The sequence below is a fragment of the Glycine soja genome, chromosome 20, assembly GCF_004193775.1.
Source record: "Glycine soja cultivar W05 chromosome 20, ASM419377v2, whole genome shotgun sequence".
Taxonomy (NCBI): domain Eukaryota; kingdom Viridiplantae; phylum Streptophyta; class Magnoliopsida; order Fabales; family Fabaceae; genus Glycine; species Glycine soja.
In genome coordinates, this window is record NC_041021.1 from 14,172,729 (window position 1) to 14,198,269 (window position 25,541).

General features: G+C 38.1%; 1 protein-coding gene across 2 annotated transcripts; it reads left to right on the top strand.

The window, feature by feature from the left end:
• LOC114403474 (probable apyrase 6) lies at positions 1-25,541 on the top strand. 2 transcript variants are annotated; one of them, XM_028366474.1, is made up of 8 exons: positions 1-801; positions 3,289-3,401; positions 4,307-4,414; positions 16,724-16,778; positions 20,232-20,396; positions 21,026-21,117; positions 24,066-24,262; positions 25,178-25,541. In XM_028366474.1, the coding sequence occupies exons 1-8, from the start codon at positions 180-182 to the stop codon at positions 25,233-25,235; spliced, it is 1,410 nt and encodes a 469-aa protein (XP_028222275.1). In that variant the 5' UTR covers positions 1-179; the 3' UTR covers positions 25,236-25,541. The 2 variants fall into 2 exon arrangements, with proteins under 2 accessions (XP_028222275.1, XP_028222274.1); XM_028366473.1 differs by having other exon boundaries at positions 2-801; positions 24,854-25,541.

The window sequence follows — 25,541 nt, forward strand, 5'->3', positions numbered from 1 at the left end:
AATCAAGCAACACTTGTTCTTCAAGCTCAAAACTTGTCTTCCCCCTCTCTCCTCCTCGGAACGCCATTCGCATGCAGTTCTCGCACAACACACTGCACAATTATATTTCAAAGCGCAACCCATTTCAACATTTCATCATTTTTCTCGTGTAACCACCCCCTCACCCACGAACCCATCCCATGAATTTCCCAAAATGCCCTCAACCCAGAACCCCCTCTTCTCCTTCCTCCTACATTCCACCCCACCGTACCCAACTGCACCCTCGCATGATCTCCCTCTACTCTTCTTCTTCTTCTTCCCTAAAATATCCAAATCCCAACAACAAACCCCACAACGCCAAATGCCTCTTGTTCTTCTTCGCCCTCCTCTTCTTCACCGCCCCCTTCCTCTTCTACCTCTTCTCCACCGCCCTCCAACTCTACTCCTCCCCCAAATTCGCCGACTCCCGCCCCTACTCCTTTGCCCTCGCCCTCCGCGCCGGCCCCCACGCCCTCCGTCTCTCCGTCTTCCACTTCCTTGGCCCCGCCCGAGCCCTCCTCGCCGCCGCCCACTCCGCCGCCGCCTCCCCCGGCTTCCAAGCCGCCCCCGATGCCCTCCGCGGCGCCGTCACGGAGCTCATCGAGTTCGCCAAGGGGAGGGTGCCCATGATGGAATGGGGAAACACCATGGTGCGGCTGGACGCCACTGAGGAGCTCGAGGGGCTGGGCGCCGAGGAAGCGGAGAAGGTTCTGGAATGTTTTAGACAGGCTTTGAGAGTGTCCGGATTCTTGTTTATGGATGAATGGGCACGAGTAATTTCTGGTAGTTTTTTTTTGTAGTGTACAATGTTGGCACTGTAGTTCAATTTTTTTTATTTTTTATATACTATCTTAATTGTTGAATGAGTGGAGTGTGTGAGTGTTGTAAATTCTTTGGTAAAAATTTGGTAAAAAAGTAACATATCCTAGATCCATTTTAAAGGGTCACCCTTATCCATGTATCAAGCCCAAAAATACAGTGCGTGAGGGGGTTGTATTGAAAAACCTCAAGTCCCACATCAACTAGAAATAATACTACAATAAAATTAGATACTTAGGAGACAACCCTTATCCTATGAGTTAATTTTTGGGGTTGAGTTAGGCGCAAACCTACATTCTAAGATCCTTCCTCATTTCTCCCTTCAACCATCAAGCCAACCTTATACCTCCTAATGAATTTCAAACCTATGACCTCATGTGTACTATCACAATCCCCTGTTTACTAGGCCGATGCTAGTGGTTCAGATTATTCGGGGTTTGTTTGGTTCAACTTATTAGATAAAATATATACTAGTTGTTTCCTTTAAATTAAGTGAAACACTATGCAATATTGCAATTACAATGTTATCCGGTCACATATATTGTTATGTATGAAGAATTTGTTGACTTTTATTATATCTACTTTAGAAGTTGTATTTAGGATCATTTCTGATTGGTTGACTGAATTTTTATATTGGTTGTAGTTGCAGTTGCAATGAATAATTTTGCAAGCAAATGCAGCTGCATTTGTGGTTATGATACAGTTATGTAGACCTTAAGCTGCAACATTGTGGCCCTGCTAGTGTTTGAGGATAGCAATTTAGAACCATGGCTACATGTCGATATAAGTTGATCTTTGAGTGTGTTAATTTGATAGGAAGTTTACCCTATTAAGTTGTTACCTTGTAAACAATTTCTTCCTCAATTGACAAGTTTCCACATTCAGAGATTAAACTAATACTCAGATTTGGAATGTTAGTGTTTGCAGGAATTTGTGCTAGAATTGGTGATTTTGGTTGTCTTAAAATGAAATTACGGTCATGTATAGATATTTAAAGTTAATATTTAATTCTGTCCTTGAAAGTGCACATCTATACAAATTGGTTACCATAAGTGTCAATTTGCTAACAAGTTTACTCCATCAAGTTGTTAATTTGTAAATAATTTCATCCCTCAAAGGATTAATTTGTACAGATCATAGATGAACACTTTTAGGATTAGAGCAGCACAAGTTGCCACTTTCATGAACCAAACAACAACAACAACAACAAACGCCTTATCCGACTAAGTGGGGTCGGCTACATGGATCAACTTCCGCCATAATGTTCTATCAAGTACCATACTTCTATCCAAATCATTAAGTTCGAGATCCTTTTTGATAACCTCTCTTATAGTCTTTTTGGGTCTTCCTCTGCCTCGAATTGTTTGCCGTCTCTCCATCTGGTCTACTCTCCTCACTACAGAGTCTACCGGTCTTCTCTCTACATGCCCAAACCACCTAAGTCTATTTTCCACCATCTTCTCTACAATAGGCGCTACTCCAACCCTCTCTCTAATAGCTTCGTTTCTAATTTTATCCTGTCGAGTCTTACTACACATCCACCGCAACATCCTCATCTCCGCTACACCTACTTTATTCTCATGTTGGCTCTTGACCGCCCAACATTCTGTTCCGTACAAAATCGCCGGTCTTACCGCAGTCCGATAAAACTTTCCCTTTAGCTTGATCGGTACCTTTGCATCACATAACACCCCCGATGCTTTTCTCCATTTCATCCATCCTGCTTGACTGCGATGATTCACATCCCCTTCAATTTCTCCATCATCCTGTATTACAGACCCAAGATATTTAAACCGTGTGACTTGAGGGATAATATGGTCTCCTATTTTCATGAACCAAATTGTATATTAAACTCTTTTATTTATGAATGAGGAAATGAATAATTTTTGGAGCTGTTTTACTCATAATGTAGCTGTGTGATTAGCTTGTTTTCTTTCACAAGCCTTTAAGACAAAGTTGTTAGTTTCTGAGATTCATTGGAATTAGGATTCTGTTCCAGGAAATGTCCAAGACTTTGTTGCTTGGTAAACTTTGAATTTGGCTGTGGTTAGTTGTGGTTTATGTATTAGAGTTATGGTGAGACTGTTGATCATTGACAATTTAAATTCTATGTAGTTTATGTTTGGAGCTGTTGTCTTTACTGTGTGCTTGGGTGTTGCACATAAATAAAGGTGGCTTTTTATTGCTGGAGAAGGGATTCTAGTTCTCTGGAAAGTAAACTAGAGAGAGTAAGAACTAGAAAGTAAACAGCCATGAGCAGATGCAGGACACCCACCTGAATTCGCTAGACACAATCCCATCTTAGAAATTATATTACAGTGTGACTTATTACTACTATCTCTTATGAAGTATTTGGAAAAAATAGTTTTACTTATTTTATATCTTTTACCATTGATTTTGTTAGAGATGAAGTTATTCATGTCAATGATGAAGTTTATAATCTAAATATAGGGGAAGAACAAGGCATCTCTTCTTGGGTTGCTGTAAATTATGCTCTTGGAAACTTGGGACGTGAGCCTCAAGAAACAACTGGAATAGTTGAACTTGGTGGGGCTTCTTTGCAGGTTTTTTCATTCACTATATATGAAAATTTCAGTTACTTTATCACAATTTCTTTCATATACCCATAAATCCATATGCATCAATTCTTATTTCTGCATAGGAACTTGTATCATTTTGGAACTTTCTTTGTACGCCTATTGTAATTTACATTTATGTGATGCATTGGTATTAATTGCTTTTTTTCCCTCTGCAATCTTGATGCTGGGCCATGAGGCAATTACAGGCCCAGGAACAAGTGGTTAGGATCAGAATATTTAACAACTTAACAATTTTTTGTTAGTTTTGCTTTTAATCAGGTCAAGGGTGTTTAATTTTTTATATAGATGGTGCTGGGATTGGATTATAAATCACAGTACATAAATTTTGCATGATTACATTGTTGTTTGTATATTACATTGTTATTTTGATATATGTTTGGGCAATAAAAATCCTTGTCTTATTCCTTTCGTGGACAGGAGGGAAACCTGAAGATGTGGATAATTCTTTTGTCATAATCATTTATAAAGAAAATTACTCCTGGCATACCTTTTCTTGTCCAGGTTATATGGCTTGTTTTGTTAGAAAGTAAGTAATTAGCCATACTTACTGGTATTGTGACAAGCTATAGTTACTCTGTAAATCATAATACTTTTTATAGCTTTGTAGCCTGGTGTCACAAGTTTTATATATTAATCAACGGTCACACATCCCCACAGTTGCATTTTTTATTTCATTTTTGTTCTATGATGCATTTTGCCTTTTCTGTTTGTAGATATTTTAGTCTCTTTTTAGCTCAACTTCCCATTGTATAATTTATTTTATAATACCAAAAATCTCCTTGTATCCTAAAATAAATTATTCTTTATGGATATATCTGGTCAATTTCTTATTTCTGAATAGACTTTGAACTGTATATTGATATTTGCAGGTTACATCAGCTAAACTTAATGCAGATATAGCTCAATCTTTGCACACTATAAGATTGTCTGGGGTTATGTACAACCTTTACACTCGGAGTTTGCCACAACTGGGTCAGGTGCTCTTTAGCTTTATTCTGATGTCTGAAACCATTTAGATGTATTTCAAATTTTAAATGTTTTGGTTAGACGATGCATATTAGTATGTGATATCAAATTATATGACTTTTACTTTTCTACTAATGCTAATGAAATTAAAAGTATGTGCATACTCATGTGTCTGCTAGCTCTTTGCCAATTTATGAAATCATTTGTATGTTTTTCAAATTTCAATGTTTTCAACAATGCATTATGATTTCAAATTATATAACTTTTGCTTGCTTTAGAGATGCTAGTTTTGCAATTTATGCATTAGTATGAAATTATGAACCAAAGGCTGATTTATTATAATTATTTATTGATTAATTGAAATCAAATAATGTATTGAAGGTTCACAACCAAAAATGAAAAACATCTGAAAATTTGTGTTCTAATAATAAAAATTTTAGGCTTAATTGCATTTGTTACCCCCAAATTATTAATTTTTGGGGAATTTTACCCCCAACTTTTAAGAAACTTGTAAATTTTACCATATTCCATTTATCCATTAATAAGCACAAAAGTTGGGGATAAAATTAACCAAAAAAAAGTTGGGGGTAAAATTCCCCAAAAAATAAAAAAGTTGTGTGCAAAATTTGCTAAAAAAAGTTGGGGGTAAAAAGTACAATTATGTTAGGAGTAAATTGATGGAGAGCAAAATTTGTAAGTTTTTAAAAGTTGGGGGTAAAATGCGCCAAATTATTTTGTTGTGGGTAAAATTTGTCAAAAATTGAAAAGTTGGGGTAAAAAGTGCAATTAAGCCAAAATTTTACACATCAAAATATAAATGGAATTAAAAAGGTATATTTCTTTTAACACTCAGATTGAGTAGATACACTTTTTGTGGACAATAAAGTGGTCCATGATATGTCAAATGTAAAAATTCTACCGATGCCTTACATTAGTCAGTCACTAATAAAATTGTCATAAATAAAGCTGTCATACAGTGAAGTCATGACAATAATAATAAAGTAGACATCTCAAAACAATAACATGTCGTCAACATCTGGAACAACCAAGTGCTATCAAAATACATTCCAAACGACCAGCCAAAAAAACCCAGATCTAACGTATTCTTAACCCTAAAAAAGACTACTCCATCTTCCACTTCAAGAATTCAACAAGCTATGGACAATATCAGTGTCCATGTCTTCTCCTGCTGCTGAAACAATGTTGCCACATTGTGCACTTTGTTCAGACAGGTGAGGTTTCTTCAAGGTCTCTTTTTTCTGCCAAAACCAACCAAAATAAGTTCAGTTTTTATGTTGTAACACCATGAATCTGGGTTTTTTAAAGTGCAAAGACACAAGAAGTCCTACCTTTTTTGTTGCTGCACAACTCACTTTCTTTGCAATACCAGAATTATTTGTAGATGCAGATGCAGGACCAGTTTTCTTTGAGACAAGGTTTGATTTTTTCTGTGTAAAGGGACCATTAAAGACTGAAAATGAAAGTGAAATACACAATAGCTTCTAACTCAGAATGGTATAGATTTTACCTTGTTTGGATTTGTTTGGCTAGCTTGTGTTAGCAGATTAATCACTGCATCAATTTCCATTTCATGTGTTCAATTATCATGTTCGGTGTTCACTTCAGTTTGCACTTGTGTTCCATTTGGTTCAACTTGAACATGACTTTGTTGTTCTTCACTGGGTGCTCCCTCACCTTAGGCACGAGTCTCTGTTGGTTCTGGATGAATGGGGGAATTTTTGCAAGTCCTCTTGTTATGTCCAAGCTTATGGCATCTCTGACATCTGTTGGTTGTATTTGTCCGCCTTAGTTTGTGTTGATTCTGATCTTCATCAACTTCTTTGGTCTACCAGCTGCACGTTTGTAATTAGGAGGCAATATCTCAGGATCATTAGTCTTAGGCCATTTTTTCCTACCATCGATTGCTGTAATACTATGACTATAACATAGCTTGTAAGTATCCCTATGGTAATATTTGTCATCACAGTCTTCTGCATGCTCTCCTTTGTGATTGATTGCAGCTATAGCATGCTTGCAGGGGATTCCCACCAACTGCAAAAAGTTGCAAGAACATGAATGCTTGCTCAAATCAACAACAAACCTTACAATGAATAAGATAAGCAGTCAATAAAAGAGAGATGAGGGAGAGAGAGAGAGAGAGAGTGAGAGAGAGAAGACAGAAACAGAGAGAAAGAACATTGCGAGAGATAGAGAGATCACGAGAGCATAGAGAGAGAGAGAGAGTAGGGAGACAGCGAACCAGAGAGAGGAGGGATTTTTCCCATCATCGCGTCTCTTCCCCAAGGCGTGCTAGGACAAAATCTTGCACTGAAAATGCAAGATGGAACAGTAGAGATGCACGTTTCCGATATCATAGGAATGTTGCAGTGAGCTGGAGCACTGAACAAGAGAATGCCAACGACAAGACTGCGAACTTCGGAGAATGGGTAGAGGTATCACGCAGAAGGAGAATGACAGCAGCAGAAAACAGAAGCAAAGTGGTTGGAAATGGAAAACAGATTCATTACAGAAACTTACACTGGAGAGACCATGAAGATGTCACCACGTTCTACTTTTCCAGGTTCCCTGACGGGACAAGGGAGACTGACTTATGGAAGATTTTCCAGAAATGGGGCAGAGTGAGGGAAGTCTTTATTCCTAAGCATAAAAACAAAGAAGGACACATATTTGGTTTTGTCCGATTCATAGAGGTGATGGATGAGAGGAGGTTGGAACGTGACTTGGATAACAATATAATCATTGATGGATTGAAGCTGTTTGTCAACAGACCCAAATTCGATAGGGGTAGGGTGTTTCGAGCAAAACCTTTTGAAGAACCCCTCCAGAAAATGGTGAACTGTCAGGAGAAGCATAACGGGAAGCAGCTGGGAGATAAAGTTCCCTGTTACGATGGCCAACCACGGTCATACCTGGACATGGTCAAGGAAGCGACACGTGCAAAAGGAAGCTCTTATTTGATGAAGGAAGATCCACAGGGTGATACAATAAAAATACAGAGGTCGGTGGTTCTGAACTCAACTAAGGAGGACCGTGAATGGTTGGAGAAGGCTTGGGTAGGGAGATTGAAGAATAGAGGGATGTTTGAAAAGTTGGAAGAGGAGCTAAGGTGGGTGATTGACCGAGAAGTTAACCCCTGTTATTGAGGTGATGACTGGATTATCCTCCCTGGTATGGATGAGTCCAACGCGAATAGGCTGATTAACGCAGAACTGAAGAATGGATCTACACCCATAATGGAGCTTCAGAAATGGTCGCCGGATATTAGACCAGAGTATAGACTCACATGGGTCCTGCTACGGGGCCTTCCACTGAGTGTGTGGAAACCTGAGTACATGAAGGTGATGGAGGATATCGGTGAGATGGTGGAGGTCGATGATTATGTCGAGGAACGTAAACGGATGGATGTAGCTCGAACTCTCATCCGGACAAATCGGAGATTGGGCTTCCACGAGACTGTATGGGTCACCATTGACGGGGAGGAACATCAACTCACTGTCGTGGAGGACATGAGTAGTATGGGCGCCAAAATGAAAAGCTATCAGACCCATAGCTGGTTCCCTCCATCACCAATGTCGGCGCCGCCAAACACCCCCTTACCCCTCACCGATGGCACTCCTGGGCGCGATTCCGGCAACGACGTCAGTAGTGACAGTGACGCTGAGCTTGATGGCGTCGATACCGGCGATCCTAACCACTGGCGAAATCTCCGTTTGTCCAAACGACGGCCGTCCAAACTGCATCGCGACCATTGGGTAAAATCCCATGGTCGTTCCCCTTTGGTCCGGTCTGTCAGTGATGCGGCTGACGTGGACCACTCCAAGGCGGACAATGATGGGGGCAACTCAGCTTTTCTGCGTGGTTTGGACTCCGAGCTCCACAACGGTCACATTACCCAGAGTGGTAATGCTTTCATTAATGAGGGGGAAAGACAAAAATGGAATAACATAAATATAGTAAGTTCATCTCAGAAAAATGAAGTAACACAGGAGGGGAGGGCAGGTCAGACCTATGAGGAGAAAAAGGAAAGTTCAGTCATAGATGCAGAAGGGGACAGGGAGGAGGTTCGGCCTACTGAAGGAGTCTTTCCACATAGGGTTCACGCCCTTAATAAGAAGGATAACTTTCCTTCTGGTCAACACGCTTTAAACGAAGTTATAGGGGAAGTGGGCCAGAAGTTAAAAGGCCCAATTAAGTCAGCAACAAAAGTGTATGTTAGAAGAAAAGAGGTGCAGTTAAGTCATGGAAAGGCCCAATACTCTCAAGGACCAGACGTGGAGTCAGTTTTGGTCCCAGAAGCAGATTACACGCCTGCAGTTCAAGGAGATAAAATTGAACAGGAGCTTTCTTTAATAAGAGACCTGGGCCTCACTTACGGGGGAGACGACAAGGGGATCAAAGAAATTCTGCTAGATATGGATAACAGAGACACTATGAAGGCAGCTGAGATGGGAATTAAAAAACAGATATTATGATCATTCTGTCTTACAATTCCAGAGGTTTGGGGAGGGGGATTAAATGGTCAGCTATTAGAAGGAATATCTCAAAACACAAGGTGGATATTGCCTGTTTCCAAGAAACTAAAAAAGAATGCTTCAATAAAGAGATTTGCCAGGCCATATGGGGAGATTCCTCTGCTTCTTGGGACAATGTCCCTTCTGTTCAGGCTGCTGGGGGGCTTTTATGCTTATGGAATAATGCTGTTTATGAGGTGGAAAGGCGGGTGAAAGGTAGACATTTTCTCATGCTTGAAGGTACGTGGGTTCCAAATAATCAGAGGATGATCCTAGTGAATGTTTATGCACCTTGCGACCTTGCGGGGAAGAGAGCTCTTTGGGAGGAGTTGAAACAGCTTAGAGCTTCTAACTCACTTGGTGCCTGGTGCTTTTTGGGGGATTTCAACAATATTAGAAGCCAAGATGAAAGAGTTAGTTCCTCTAACCGGACTGCTGACCCCTTGGGTATCTCAGAATTTAATCAATGGATATCGGAAATGGAGCTTTAGGAGATTAAATATATAGGCAGCAGTTTCACCTGGATTAGGCCTAATGGAAGTGTCAAAAGTAGGCTTGATAGGTTCTTGGCTTCAGACCAATGGATGTCTAATTGGCCTGACAGTTGTCAGCATACCCTACCAAGGGACTTTTCTGATCATTGTCCAATCATTTTACAAACTAAGATGCTGGACTGGGGCCCTAAACCTTTTAGGGTGGCTGACTGGTGGATTCATCAAAAGGGCTATCATAGAGCAGTGAGGGAGGCTTGGAACAATGCTCAGCAGGGGGGTTGGGGGGGAGTTGTGCTTAAAAATAAGCTCAAGTATTTGAAAGGGGCCATCAGGCAGTGGAGTAAAGACTATGGGTTCATAAATGATAAGGGGATCCACAAAATTCAGAAGAAGCTCAATGAAGTGGAGGATTTAGCATCTACTAGAAATCTATCCGAGGATGAGATAAAGGCTAAGAGAGAATTACAGCAAGAATTGTGGGAGGTCTCAACAGCTTATGAATCTTTTTTAAGGCAAAAATCTAGAGCTAAATGGTTAAAGGAAGGGGACCGAAACTCAGCCTATTTCCATAAAGTCATCAATTTCAGAAGGCCTTATAATGGTCTTCATGGAATTCTCATTCAGGGTGAATGGATCCAGACTCCCATTGAAGTTAAGAAGGAAGCTGTGAAGTTTTTTCTCAATAGATTTTCTGAGCAGCAGCTTTGTAGACCCACTCTTGATGGAGTACATTTTTCTTCTTTAAACCAGGAGCAGAGGGAGTTTTTGGTTGCTCCTTTTTCAGATTTGGAGATTAAAGAAGCAGTGTGGAGTTGTGATGGGGACAAATGTCCTGGACCTGATGGCTTCAATTTCAAATTCATTAAAGAATTTTGGGACATGCTGAAAACTGACTTCAGAAGATTTGTTGATGAATTCCATGTGCATGGCAGCTTCCCTAGAGGCAGTAATGCTTCCTTCATAGCTCTAATTCCCAAGGTTAAACATCCCCAATCATTTGATGACTACAGACCCATCTCCTTGATTGGATGTATGTACAAGGTGATAGCTAAGTTATTAGCAAATAGATTGAGACAAGTGATATATGGTCTTATTGATGAGAGGCAGACAGCTTTCATCAAAAACAGACACATCCTTCATGGTGTTTTAGTCCTTAATGAGGTGATTGAGGAAGCCTGTAGAAGCAATAGGCCAGTTATGGTGTTCAAGGTGGATTTTGAAAAGGCCTATGACTCAGTCTCATGGGCTTTTTTGGATTATATGCTGCAAAGAATGGGTTTCTGCCACAAATGGAGACATTGGATTTCTGCCTGTCTCAAGTCAGCTAGCATTTCCATTCTTATCAATGGAAGTCCTACAAAGGAATTTGCTCCTACTAGAGGTTTGAGGCAAGGGGATCCTTTAGCCCCCTTACTCTTTAATATAGTTGGAGAAGGCATCACAGGATTGATGAGGGAAGCAGTTCAGAAGCACTTATATAGAAGCTATATGGCTGGAAAGAAAAAGGAACCCATTAATATTCTGCAGTATGCGGATGACACAGTCTTTGTGGGTGAGGCTGAGTGGGAGAATGTTGTTGTTTTGAAGGCTATGCTCAGGGGATTTGAATTGGCCTCAGGTCTGAAGATCAATTATGCAAAAAGCCAGTTTGGGATTATAGGAGGTAGAGTCACTTGGGAAATTCAGGCTGCACAAATTCTGAAATGTAGGCAGCTGCAAACTCCTTTCTGTTATTTGGGAATTCCGATTGGGGCTAAGCCTTCAAGCAACATGGTGTGGGAGCCTTTGATTAGTAAATATGAATCCAAGTTATCCAAGTGGGCACAGAAAAATATTTCCATTGCAGGGAAGGTGACATTAATCAATTCGGTGCTCAATGCTTTACCAATATATTTGCTTTCCTTTTTCAAGATCCCTCAAAAGATAGCTCATAGATTGGTATCACTGCAAAGAAACTTTCTGTGGGGGGGAGACAAGGATCACAAGAAAATTCCCTGGGTAAAATGGGAAACTATTTGCTTACCTAAGGAGGAAGGTGGTTTGGGGATTAAAGAAATATCTAAATTTAATGAAGCTTTGTTGGGTAAATGGATATGGGAACTAGCTTCTGACCAACAGCAGCTATGGGCTAGGATCATCAAATCTAAATATGGTGGTCTGGAAGAGCTTCAGTCGGGCAGAGATAGAAGGGGCTGCTCATACTGGTGGAGGGACTTGAGGAAGATTTATCATAATGCTGGTCAGAGCATCTTTCAACAAAACTTGGCTTGGAAGATTGGTGGGGGGGACAGAATCCATTTCTGGACAGATAGATGGTTAGGGGAATACTGCACCCTAAAGCAGAAATATAATTCCTTGTTTTTGATCAGCAGGCAACAGCACAGCACCATCTCACAGATGGGGAATTTTTCTGAAGATGGTTGGAGTTGGGATCTCAATTGGAGGAGGAATTTATTTGACCACGAAAGCGTATTGGCAGTGAACTTTATGGAAGATATTTCCTCTATTTCTATTCAGAAAAATGTGAAGGATACTATGGTGTGGAAAGCTGAATCTACAGGAGTGTATTCCACTAGTTCAGCTTATAGACTGATGTTGAATATCAATGCATCAGCCTCAACTGTTAGAATTTTCAAATTAATATGGAACATGAACATCCCCCCAAGGGCAGCAATTTTCACCTGGAGGCTCCTCAAGGACAGATTACCTACTAAGGGTAACCTCCTAAGAAGAAATGTCATTACCCAAGATGCTGATTGCCCTTTATGTGGTCAAGTACAGGAGGAAGCGGGTCACCTATTCTTTAATTGCCAAAGGACACTGCCCCTATGGTGGGAATCCATGTCATGGCTACAGGTTGTAGGACCACTCCCCCTTGCCCCAGCAAGTCATATAACACAGTTTTGTGAAGGATTCAGAGCTAATGTAAACCATAGCAGATGGTATGGGTGGTGGGTGGCTCTAACTAATACCATTTGGCAACACAGGAATAACCTCATCTTTCAAGGGAACCAATTCGACTCTTCGAAAGTCATGGAAGTGGCCATGTTTTCAGCTTGGTCTTGGCTAAAAGCTAGGGAGAAAGGATTCAACACTAGCTTTAATCACTGGTCCTCTAATATAAAGGATCACTTTGGTTAATCTATGTGGTTTTGAACTTTTTGGTGGGTTCTTTGGGTTTTGTATTTGGGAGGCAGCACCAGAGGTGCTTTGTATTATCTCTTTCAGTACCTCTTGTACTGTTTGTGCTTATCTTATTAATATATTATACAATTTGCCTTCCAAAAAAAACCTTACAATGAATAAGCTGTGAGTAACTTCACATATGTTGTCTGTTGAAAATGAAGCAAACTTGCTCCCATTGTGTTGATCTTCCCTGTCAAGCCTCTTCCTTGGCTTTGGCATTATTTTCCCTTCAACTTTATGAGCTGTTTGTTTCATAGTAGCAAATCTAGTCATACAGTAAGTTCGAATCCATTCCAGCATAGTAACTATTGGTTTTTCCCTAGTCAACAGAATTACATTGAAGGGTTCACTTAGATCGTTCATGAGAACATCACACTTTGCATAGGTCTTGAAAGCATGCTTGGACCAATGTTGTTCACCAATGTCAACCAAGTATTTATGTGCAGCTTCATTGATCTCCTTTAGTTGAGCCATTTTCTCTAAATATGCTTCATGGTAGGTAGCTCATGATGCACCCATCATTAGATCCCTCATGAAAGTGCCTCCTCCAAATCTCTTCTTGAAACTATTGTATAAACCTTAAGCAGAAACGATGTTCACTATCCCTAAGCATCTCTTCAAAATTTGGAACGAATCCCTGCAATAATTGAGAAGATTAAATTAGTTGCAAGTCAAGTTCAATTTAAAGTACAGTTTAAAACATGTAATGGAAAATATACCTTTTGCTGATCAGATATAAAATCCCATTTTTGACTGCGATCATGATCAACGTCATTCAAGAACAAAGTCATAAACCATGTCCAACATTCCTTATTCTCTGACTCAACAACTGCAAAGGCCAGTGGCAAATACTGATCATTTGGGTCTGTTGCAATAGCTGCTAAAAGATACCTCCATACTTATTCTTAAGATGACAGCCATCCACACCAAGAAAAGGCCTGCATGCAGATTTAAAAGCCTTCTTGCATCCATCAAGACAAATGTAGAATCTTTGAAATCAAGGTTCTACATCAAGGGTGGATCTGTCCAGCTTCATTTGGCAAGTGTTTTCTTTGCAGTTTTTTGTCAGTGCAGCACTGAATGACCATAACAGAGTTTATTGTTTAGTACAATCCCCTTCAGCAATACACCTTGCTATGGCTCTCGCCCTTTCAGCAGTACATGCTTTGATCCCAATTGAATAGTTGATCCTAATATGATCAACAATCTCAACCACAGATAGTTTATGATTTGCCTTCAACAAATCTACAATTGCATTTGCAACCCACTTAGCCTTAGCATTCTTGTTGTTAAATGCCCTTCCACACTTGTGTTTTGGATAAAGAGTCTTGATGGCATAGGGTAGCTTGTGAGATACTTGCTACAAAATATATTGAATCCACAATTTTGTTTACATTTGAATCTGACCCTTATTTTATCATTTTTTTTTTTTCAAATTTGACTCATTTCCCATTCAGCACAGAATGCTCAAGAACAACATCTTTAAACTGTTTTAGAGGAGAATTCCATTCCTGTAGTAAACTTAAAATCAGCACACATGTCTTCTCTGAATGTAATAGGTTTTTTTTATGGGCTTCATCCACTTCTGAATCAAAGTCTGGATCAAGCTCTTCACTTGTGTATGTTTCCTCCAGATGATGCATCTGATCCATATTGGTTGGCATGAATCTGTCATCAAATTGAACCTCCTTGTCATCAACTTCAACTTCACTCAGTTCATTATCTTCAAGTTCAACATCATTGTCTGTGACTTCTAAGTCATTGCCATCAACTTCAAACTCACTGTCATCATCTTCACTATCAACATCCAACCCTTCACAATTTACTCTGACATGCTTCCCCTCCACAACTGATACTGTTCACAAAGAATGCTTATAACCTCATCTGCACTCCTTAGAGTTTGGTGATCCTTGTTAGTTTCAGGTGTTTCTTCGGCTTCCTTGTGTCCAATTAAAGCATCATCAACATATTCAACTTGGTCAATCATTTTTTGTTCAACATAAATCTCTACTTGACAATTATTTTTCACAGCATAAAATCACTTAACAACAATGCATCTTTGTCACCCACAAAGTCAAACAATCCATCTTCAAGGACAATTCCTTAGGCTTCCAACACATTTGAACATCACCATGGTACCCCAAATCACCCCTTGCGATGCCTAAAGCCTCAAGAAAGGACCATTTGCCAGCATCTACATTCTTGTATACATCTTTCCCGTGGCCATTATACTTCAGATTAGGTGTATTTACAAAATGCCTCATATTGAATAAAGCAACAGTGAATGACATCCCTGTATACAATACATCAAACACAATAATAATGAGACAAAAGTAACCAACCCCACTTCCATGTAGGTACAACAAATTGCAATTAAAATAATCCCCAATTAACAATGACAAAAAATAATTACAGAAAAAAATCCTAAAAAGCCCCACCCCATAGTCACTCACAACCAACATTGGCAATTTCCCTCATTAACAATTATAGAAAACCCTAAAAAAGTAAAAAAACCCCAACCAATAGTGACCAACACTCAACACACATGGATTGTGACTACCGATTCACACCAACAAGAAGTCAAGCAAAAAGGGTAAAGCAAGATTCTCCTACCTTCATGTGTTTCTCGCGTCGAGTTTTGTCTAACACATTGCGTTGTTTCCTTCGAGTGACTGAGTATTCGTAGAGACAACAAAATTGCACTCTCTAAAGATTCCCAAGACTCTCACCTTTGGTTTGTGACTATTGATTTGCACCAACAGGTCATGGGTTTGAGAAGATTCTTCTCCCACTTTTTCTTTTTGGGACCACTCACGAACTTCGGTGCTTTCTAAAATAGTTACCCTAATTTCCAACGTGAATATCTTGAAACCCATTCAGTCAATGTTAACTTTCCCACACACAACAATGCCTCTTTCATAACCAATAGTTTTAAGACATGTGGCAAATGAGTTGGCATGCAACATGGCACCACTTACCCAGTCAGCAATGTCCAGAAATGACACGTCATCACTAGATAGAGGAAGTTAACGGCATGGACTATTTTGTGTGAGTGAAAAATAACGAGGGACTAAAAATTGGAAAAAATATTTTGAGGGACTAAATTGGGTCCATCAAAAGTTGAAGGACTAAAAACTTAATTAACCCAAAAATATATTATCAGATAAGAGTTGGTGTTCAAAATAGTGTGTTAGAGCATGAGCTTTTAGCATTTTTTCTTCTTATATTGTCCCTCTATCACTATACTTAATTTATTTAGAAAAAGAAAAGAAAGGAAAAGAATATAAAAAGTCAAATTTTCTTTTTTTAATATTATTTGAAATTATATTTTATTTTATATTTGTTGTGGCCCCCTCATAAAATTTAATCTAGCTCTGCCCTTGTAAGCACTTACAGTAGAAGAAAATAAGGAAAAATGAAATGAGTTTCTCAATAAGTTAATTTGTAGAAACTCTCTGGTATTAGCTTCACTAAATTGGACTTTTGCATAAGCTAATTTAGCTTATGGAGAAGTTTATTTTATTTTTCTTCCTATTTTTTTCTTCTACAAGTGCTCATAGAGAAGTTTATTCAAACAAGCCCTTTATGCAGTGTTAGGAACCCAAACTGAAATTGAAAAGTGAAATGCAAGAATAGATCTTTATAACTTTGGATGAATTGAAACTGAACATATAAGGAATCCAAGGAGGTGCTCCCATACAGTGGAGCAATGCTTTGTTATTCTCGACTAGTAAAAAAATGCTCAATACTCTATCAGTTACAACTACTATTTAGCAACTTTCTCAACAAAAATAGCTGTCAATCTACTAACAATTTTACAGGACTAAGTACTGGGCCATTTCTCAATTATTTGTCCCATTTTTCTTATGAAACTAAACCTTCCAAACTCTATTTGTCTTTTGCTGTGGCCTAACTTTCTGTTTTTGGAGTTTACCTTTCTAACCTTATCTCTGATGGCTTTATTTTATTTTAGAAAATACTTAAAGATGTGTTGTTTGTGTTTTCTGTTGTTGCAACTATTTGTTTCAATCAAATTTAGGTCACCTATGTTTGGTGAAGTTTTCTATGTGTTGTTCTATTGTAACCAAAATCTAAAATCCTTGTACAGGATATGGTATGGAAATCATTAGAGGAGCAACTGAAATATAGAGAGTTGAAGCTTTGTAAGTATTGAGTTACTGGTTTTATTTGCTAATAAATGTTTATCTTTAGCAGTAATCACTGACTTGAGAAAAAATGTTTTTTCATCTTTAAATTTGAGATTGGAAATAATTGTGAATATGCAAAAAGTCTGAAGTCATAGGGAATGATGTTTTGGTTCTATTGAAAAGAAAGGACAGAGACATATTGGGACTGTAAACCGTGTGTCTGAATACAACATGGATTAGAGATTATATAGGCTTATTGCAACAATTACAAATAAATGAAGGATATTTGGTTTCCTCTTAATCAAATATTATGTGCCTATAATCTACATTTATTACAGAATAATTCTATAGATTCTCAACACTCCTCAAGCTAGAGCATATAAGTCATATGTGCCCAGGTTGCTACAGATAAAGCTAATTCTAGGTCCCCTAAGAGACTTCTTGATGATATCAGCCAATTGGTCACAAGAGTTGATAAAACTCGTAATAATGACCCCTAACTCGATCTTCTGTCGAATGAAATGACAACCAACCTCAATATGTTTGGTTTTCTCATGAAATATTGGATTGGAGGCAATATGTAGTGTTGCTTGATTGTTACATATAAGAGTTATGTGTAGTCTCTTCAAACTTGAGCTCCTTGAGAAGCTGCTTCAGCCATGAGTTCACAGGTGACTAATGCCATGGCGCTGTATTCTGCTTCAATACTTGATCTTGATACAACTTTTTGCTTATGACTTTTCCAAGATACCAAGTTTCCTCCAATCAGCATGCAATACCCAGATGTGGATCGCCTATCACTCGGTTAGCCATCCCAATCAGCATCTAAGTAACCAACCACTCTGTATGTCCCTTATCTTCATAAATGAGGCCTTTGCCTGGAGTACGCTTGATGTATTTCAGGATCCGCATAATTGCATCCCAATGGATTGGCTTACCACACTTATTGCAAATGCAATGTTTGGACGAATGATTGTGAGGTAGTTCAACCTTCCAACCAACCTCCTATATCTCCCAAGATCCGATAAGGGCTCCCCCTGATCGAGTAGAAATTTGACACTAGGATCCATAGGAGTGTTCACTGGCTTAGCATTCAGTAGGCCAGCCTCTTCTAGGATGTCAAGGGCATACTTCCTTTGGGAGATAACTAGACCATCCTTGGATCGAGCAACTTCGATACCTAGAAAATACCGAAGTTTACCTCCTTGGTTTGAAATTGGCGTGAGAGGTACTGTTTCAAGCTGGTAATGCCATGTGGATCACTGCCTGTAATGACAATGTCATCCACGTGGACAATGAGATAGCTGCATCCTTGTGGTGAATGGTGTAGAAGATACAGTGGTTGGCTTCATTGTGAATCATGCCAAACTGCTGCACAACACTTTGGAAGTGGCCAAACTAGGCTCGAGGGGACTGTTTAAGTCCATATAAGGACCGGCAAAGCCGACAGACCATAGTAGAGGACTCCCCCTGTGATGAGGACCCTGAGCAACAAATCCTGGTGATTGCTCCATGTACACCTCTTCATCCTAATGGTCCATGCAGGCAAGCGTTTTTAATGTCCAGTTGGAAGAGAGTCTAGTGACAGATGACAGCCGTAGACAATAGTAATCTAACAGACTCCATTCTGGCTACGGGGGAGAAAGTGTTAGTATAGTCTTGCCCATACATCTGTGTATATCCTTTTGCTACCAGACGGGCCTTGAACCGATCAATGGTACCATCAGGGCCAACCTTAATGATAAACAACCAATGGCATCCAGCTGTGGATTTCCCAAGGGAAAGAGATACCAAATCCCAAATGCCATTGCTTTGAAGTGAACACATCTCGTCAATCATTGCTTGGCTCCATTTTGGATGTGATAATGCTTCACCTGGAGAGTTATGGATAGACACAAGGGACAAAGAAGAAAGGCATGTATAGTGCACAATAGAAAGACAGTGATAGCTAAGGTTAATATAGTGGGGAGATGAGTTACGAGTAGAACAAATAGCTTTTCACATAGCAATGGGCCAATCTTGGTCTGATGTAGGACCTGGATCTGGTAAAGAAGATGGTGACGGTAAAGAGTCAGGCATGGCCTCTACTATATCTTCACTAACTGTCACAGGGTCTAGTGGAGGTATATCCGCAGGTGTTTGTTGCTGTTGGTATACTTGAAGAGGTTGCACTCGTGGTGGTGCTGCAGATGGAACATCCTGTTGTACTAAAGGTTCAATTGGTGGAAGAGGGACAATGGTAGGTGGAATAGGAGTGACTGAATGCCACATATTGGAAGTAGATTGAGGTGACTCAAAGTAAGGAACATACTAAAAGAAGGAGGCATCAGCATATAGATGAAATACCCTTGAAGAGTTGGAGAGTAGCAACGGTAACCTTTCTGTGAGCTAGGATACCCTAGGAAAACACACTTAAAGGACCTTGCAGATAGTTTGTCAAGTCCGGTAGTCAGGTTGTGAACAAAGCAAGTGGAGCCAAAGATCCTTGGAGGAACAGTATGGAGAGATGAATGGGGAAAGAGGATAGTATTCTGATCATTTAGAACGGAAGACGGCATGCGGTTAATGAGTTAGCTGGCTATGAGGACAGCGTCTCCCCAGAATTGTGGGGGAACATGACCATGGAGGAGGAGGGTCCAAGTGGTCTCAATGAGATGCCTGATCTTGCACTCAGCCACCCCATTTTGTTGAGGAGTATGGGCACATGATGTCTAATGGAGAACCCCTTTTGAAGGCATAAATTTCTGAAGTTGATGGGATAAATATTCGTGAACATTATCACTGCAAACAGATCGGATAGGGATACCAAACTGTGTTTTTATTTCATTATAGAAAGTCTCAAAGATAGAAAACAACTCAGACCTGTTTTTCATTAAACATACCCACGTACAACGTGAGTAATCATCAATAAAGGTAACAAAATATTTAAAATTGAAATGGGTAACAACATGTGATGGACCCCAAATATCTGAATGAACTAAGGCAAAAGGGGATGTGGCCCATTTATTACCTCGATCAGGAAAGGAATTACGAGTGTGTTTCCCAAACTGACATGACTCACAATGCAAACTAGACAATTTTGAAAGACTAGGCACCAACTTTTGAAGCTTTGGCAAATTGGATTTTTGCTTTTAATTTATCAACAGTCTCATTCTTATTGGATATAACCTGTTTGACTTTCTTGGTGTAATTTTCTTTGTTCCTTTGGTGATAATATTGATTTTTGAGTTCCATGGTTTGTTTTATAGATGATGAGTTCAGTTTGCTATTCAGTCAATATGCTGGTTGCTGGCATTTATTTGTGCATATAGAATAAACTTGAAGTAGGGTAAAACTATTGTGCAAATAGATCAATATTTTTTGGCCTAGGATGCCGAAGTTCTAAAGAAAAATACAATACCACTAGTGAATGATTAATTTGATATGCTTGAATAATTGACTGTTAGTTTTTGTTTATTGATTTTGCAGCTTCAAAATCTAGCAAAGGAAATATAATTAATCCTTGCATTCCTAGAGGGTATGAGTATCCTCAGATCTCTAATGCAAGTGATGTAAAACACCCACTCTTCCAACCAGATGGGAATTTCTCAGCATGCAGGTCCGAAGCTCTGTCATTGTTAAAGAGAACAGAAGGTTGCATAATATATCATTTGATATTTTATTGTTTTATCATAAATTTGTTCATGCATGCTCCCTCTTTCTTTTTTTTTTCCTATTATTTTTAGTTTGTTTTAATATGACCAGCAAACTGTCCCATTCATGATCATATTTATTATGAGTAATATCTGTTTTGGGTAAAGGGCAATGCAAATAATCATATATAATTACATGCTTACTATGCTTGTGACTACGTATGATAGATATTTTAGATTGAATGTGCTGAAGTCTTTAGTTGAACCATCAGTATGTCCTCAAAATATGTTGATGACTTGATTTGGGGGTTCTGGTAAAGGAAAAAGAAAGATCTTGGGTAGAACTGCAATGCTTATTGTGCCATGTAATTTTGTAGTGTCGATGGTTGACTCAAATTGCTGAAACTTTAAAGTGTAGTTATCTTACATTTTAAGTATAGACAGTCTTTCTGGTTTCTTGTAGTAATCTTTGTTTTAATTTCTCCAACTTTGCAAAGCCTGTAATTTGGCATTTTTCTTTCACTGTTTTATCCTTTTTCCTCCTGTGAACTGGGAAGGTGTTTTATTCTCTTTATTTATCTAAATTTTTATTTTAAATATATTCACCAATGATGTTTTCTCTTTATACAGATAGATGCCTGCATCCACCTTGTAAAATTACTTCATCCTTTTATGAGTTATTAGGCGAACAAGATTCAGAAAGCTTCTTGTATACTTCTGAGGTTTGTAAGCAGTGACAGTACTTTGGTTTTTATGGTCTATTCTACTACTGGTAGTAATACTGGTTAGGTTTAGTATTAGTATTAGAGTAGAATTACTCCTTTTTCTGTTTTTCTCTATTAAGTAGAGTTAGTTATGTTAGTCAACTCAACTAACCTTAGGTTAGTTGACAGTTACTACTGTTAGTTATAACAGCTATACTGACAGTTGTAACTACTTTTCAGTTGAGTCAGTTAATATCAAAAACTCCATTTCTGAAGTTTAAGCTTTTCTCTCCTTTTTCAATTCTGAAATCCTTTTATGGTATCAGAGTTTTGTTCGATCTCAAGGATTTTTTTTTTTTGATCAGCAAAAGTATGATTATATTATATATAATATTAAGTACAGTACAAGAGGTACTATTGTATATACAACCTAGCACCATACTATGCAAGTCTATGGCGACTTAATACATGTAGTACAGCAAGAATTAGACAACCATAGATTTGACTTAAGCTAGGCACCCAACCACGAAATATCTATAAGCTAATCCCCCCCCTAGCACAGAACCCATCCCTGATTTTGCTGGACCAATAGGGGAATGGGATGTGAAATCCTTTTTCCAGATTTTTAAGCCATGACCAGCAGAAGAATATAGCATCCTCCATCAACTTGTGACCTTTGAAGCTGTCATTTGAGAAGACAATCCTATTTCTATGGTGCCAAATACACCATGTCAGGGAGATCCACCAAATCTGCCAACGCAGCAGCCTAATAATACCCTTCAGATTGCAGTATGAGTGTTGGAGGAAATGATCCCTCGGAGTTTTCGGGAATACACCTGCTATGTTTAACCAAGACATCAATACCCACCATAGCGGCATGATTTTAACACAGCTGAAAAATAAATGAGATGCGTCCTCAACATGATTACTGCAGAATGGACAATTAACGTCGCTGATTTCCACATTCCTACTTCTCAGGTTGCTCTTTGTTGGTAGTTTGTCCCGAATTAATCTCCAAGAAAAAACTGAAGCTTTACTTGGGACTTTTAACTTCCATAGTGTAGTGAACACTGCATCCTGATTTTCATCTGCGGAGTCCCTATCAAGCAGCCAGTAGGCACTCCCCACTGTATATCCCCCGCTTGAGTCTCCCTCCCAACTCCAGACATCTTGTCGCTGCATTTGTACAATCAGGCCTTCTATATCCTCCATAAAATTTGCAACCATGTCTATTTTACCCTCCAGAAAAAATCTCCTCCATTGGAACTGACATTCCCACCCTGTATCTGATGTGGACCCCATCTGGATATATTGATTTTGCTGTTGTGAAATATTGTACAATCTTGGGTACTTCTCCATCAACGAGATCCCATCATCCTTCCACTCGTGTCTTCCCAGAACAACACCTTTGATCTGCACCCAATTTTCCATTTAGACTCACTTTTAAACTAGCTCCCCTCCTCGGTTGAATTACATATGAAACTCAAATCCCGCCACCAAAGGGACTCTCTATTAGTCCTTCTTGTCACATCCAAATTCCTCTACCCTTCGTATTTTGAGTCCAACACTTGTGCTCACAATTCTCCTTGGTGGTGAAATAAATTCTAGCGCTATTTTCCAAGTAATTCAAGATTGAATTTCACCAAATCCTTGATGTCCAAGCCACCTTTCTCCTTTGGTAGACAGACTGATTCCCAATTCACCCATGCAATCTTCTTCTGATCTGAGTGTCCTCCCCACAAAAGTCAATATTATCTTTTGATTATATAGTAATTCATAAATTTTTACAGAGAAATACAATACTATTAAGACAACTAAAATATCTTTTGATTATACATATTTTAGTTGTCTTAATAGTATTGTATTTCTCTGTAAAAAAGTCAATATTATCTTTTGATTATATAGTAATTCATAAATTTTTGTTATTCTTTTTTTAAGAGAATTTATATATTATTATTTTTTATTGTAAATTGCTTAAGTTTTCAACTTAATTTTTTTACTCTAAATAAAATATTGTAGAAGACTTAAATTTATCAATTCAAATTACTAAATAACTCACATTATTATATACTTATTATAGCTTATAAATGTAACTTTTTTTTTAAAGTTTATGCTTATATGGCATGCCAACATATTTTTTTAATATTAAGAAAAAAAACATTATATTTATAAGTTGCTTAATGTATGTGTAAAAATAAAAAGGACCCGTGCAAGTGCACGGGATAACTATCTAGTTTTTTCCTAAAACCATTACAAACCAAAAAAAGCCCACGCCCCTTTTTTTCTAAAGCTATTACAAACAAAAAAAGGTTATCTATTGTTATAGATTGTACTCAATCTACTATAATTTTTCAGGTTTGGTCAAATATTTATATTTAATCTGACAGACTGTTAATATAATCAACCACAATAACCTCTTTTGTAACACATTTATAGAAGAAATAATGTATTCTGATATGGGCAAGGAAAAGATATGTAACCAAGCTTTTTTATTATGATTACCTAGTATCTTTTTGTAAATTGTGATCATCATCTACTAATATGGTTATTTATTAATTGTATGCCTTTCTCTTATAAATTTGTGTTAATTTATGCCTCTGTAAAATGTATGCCTTTCTCTTATAAATTTGTGTTAATTTATTTAGGCCATATTGTATTTTGAACTTTAAAGAATTCACCATATCACTGTATATGTGTTGCATTGCATTGTATCCATGTCGTATTTATTATAGGGGCTACTTAGGTTCTAATCTAGGGGAGCGATTTTTGAAACTGGTGCTTCTAAACACATGGAATTTATTTCAAATATTTAAAAATTGAGTACTTTGTAATGTGTATACCAAACTTAGCTTCTTACCATATCCTTGTTTTGCTTTGTCACCAATCTTTACCGTTGGGTGGGGGAAAAAAAAGCTGAAAGCTTAATCTCATCTGACTATATTTATTCCTTGTTTAATTTCTGTCAGATTCTTAGGATGGCTCCTAGGACTTCTTTGTTTCAATTGGAGGCAGAAGGCCAACATTATTGTGAAGATCATTGGGATGCTCTTAAAAATCAGCATAATGAAGTTGATTATCTGGGTTTATTGAAGTATTGTTTCTCTTCTGCATATATGCTAGCATTACTGCATGATGTTCTTGGGATTGCTATGGAAGAGAAAAGGTATTATTACTTTACAAGAAAAGTTACATGAAACCGAAAATGATACCATAGACAGTTAATGTGACCAACTCAATAGCCAAAATAAATAAATATATAATTATAAATAAATATACGGATGTTAATGTGTTGTTACAAATATAAGAAAAGTTATATGAAAAATTGTGTTAAAAGTATGTGTATAAGGTGTGTCCCTCCGGATTTTCATTGTCTTTTTCTCTCACTGATTTTATTTGGTATATTAAAAGAAAAGATATAGCTCGGAAATTTTTTAACTTGTAGCCGGGTTCCCCTTCTTTCTTTTTTTCAATTTTTTCTTTTCAGAAGTGCATGTCAGGTTGCTAGTATATTAATATGTAGCTGTGAATGAAATGAAAGGAATTCATGTTGTCCACTTCTATTGAATTGAAAAAACATATAATGATCCTTTCATGTGTATTGTAAATATATGTGATCTGTCCTCGTAAATGCTTTCTTCCTCCTATATTTTGAAGTCATTATTGAATTTGCTTCCACTGTGTTTCACTCAATGATCTTTTGATTTACCTCAACCCATCATGGAAGGACAAGTATTGAGATAATACTTATCTGCAGGGTTGGATTTGGGGACCAGAAAATTAACAGTCATGTTGATTGGACGCTTGGATCTTTCATAATTGAAACAATGGCAGAACCCCTTGAATTGGAACATATAGATACAGGGATGATTGTTGGCAATGAATCACTCACATATTTTTCATTATTTGCATTTCTTTTCTTATTCATACTTGCTGCATTCTTTGTGATGCAATGGAGAAAGCCACAATTGAAGACGGTATACGACCTCGAGAAGGGACGATATATTGTTACACGTTTACCCAAGTGACTCTGATACCTCTTCCTAGAATTTGTTAGATTCAATTTTCCTCATTTTTGCAGAACATGCATGTTGATGTGCTTTTCATGTTCATCCAAAACATCTCAGAGAAACGTCTAAGCTCCAGGGCAACATTGATATTTACTTGGCAGATTACAGTGAAAGGACCATTCTCTGGAGTATGTAGAGATTGCTCATTGATATTTGGCTGTTTCATTGATATTTGTAATCTATAGGGGTGAGTAGTTAGATGGTTATGGTAAATTAGGTAGTTAATTAAATTTTACCTAGTATATAAGTCCCACTGTATCCTAATAGTTAATTGATTTTTTTTAATAATTTCGTCAAATTGATATTGAGTTTAATGTTTATCCATTGATAGTGTAAAACTGTTATTTAATCATAAATCATCGTTTGAATTACTTA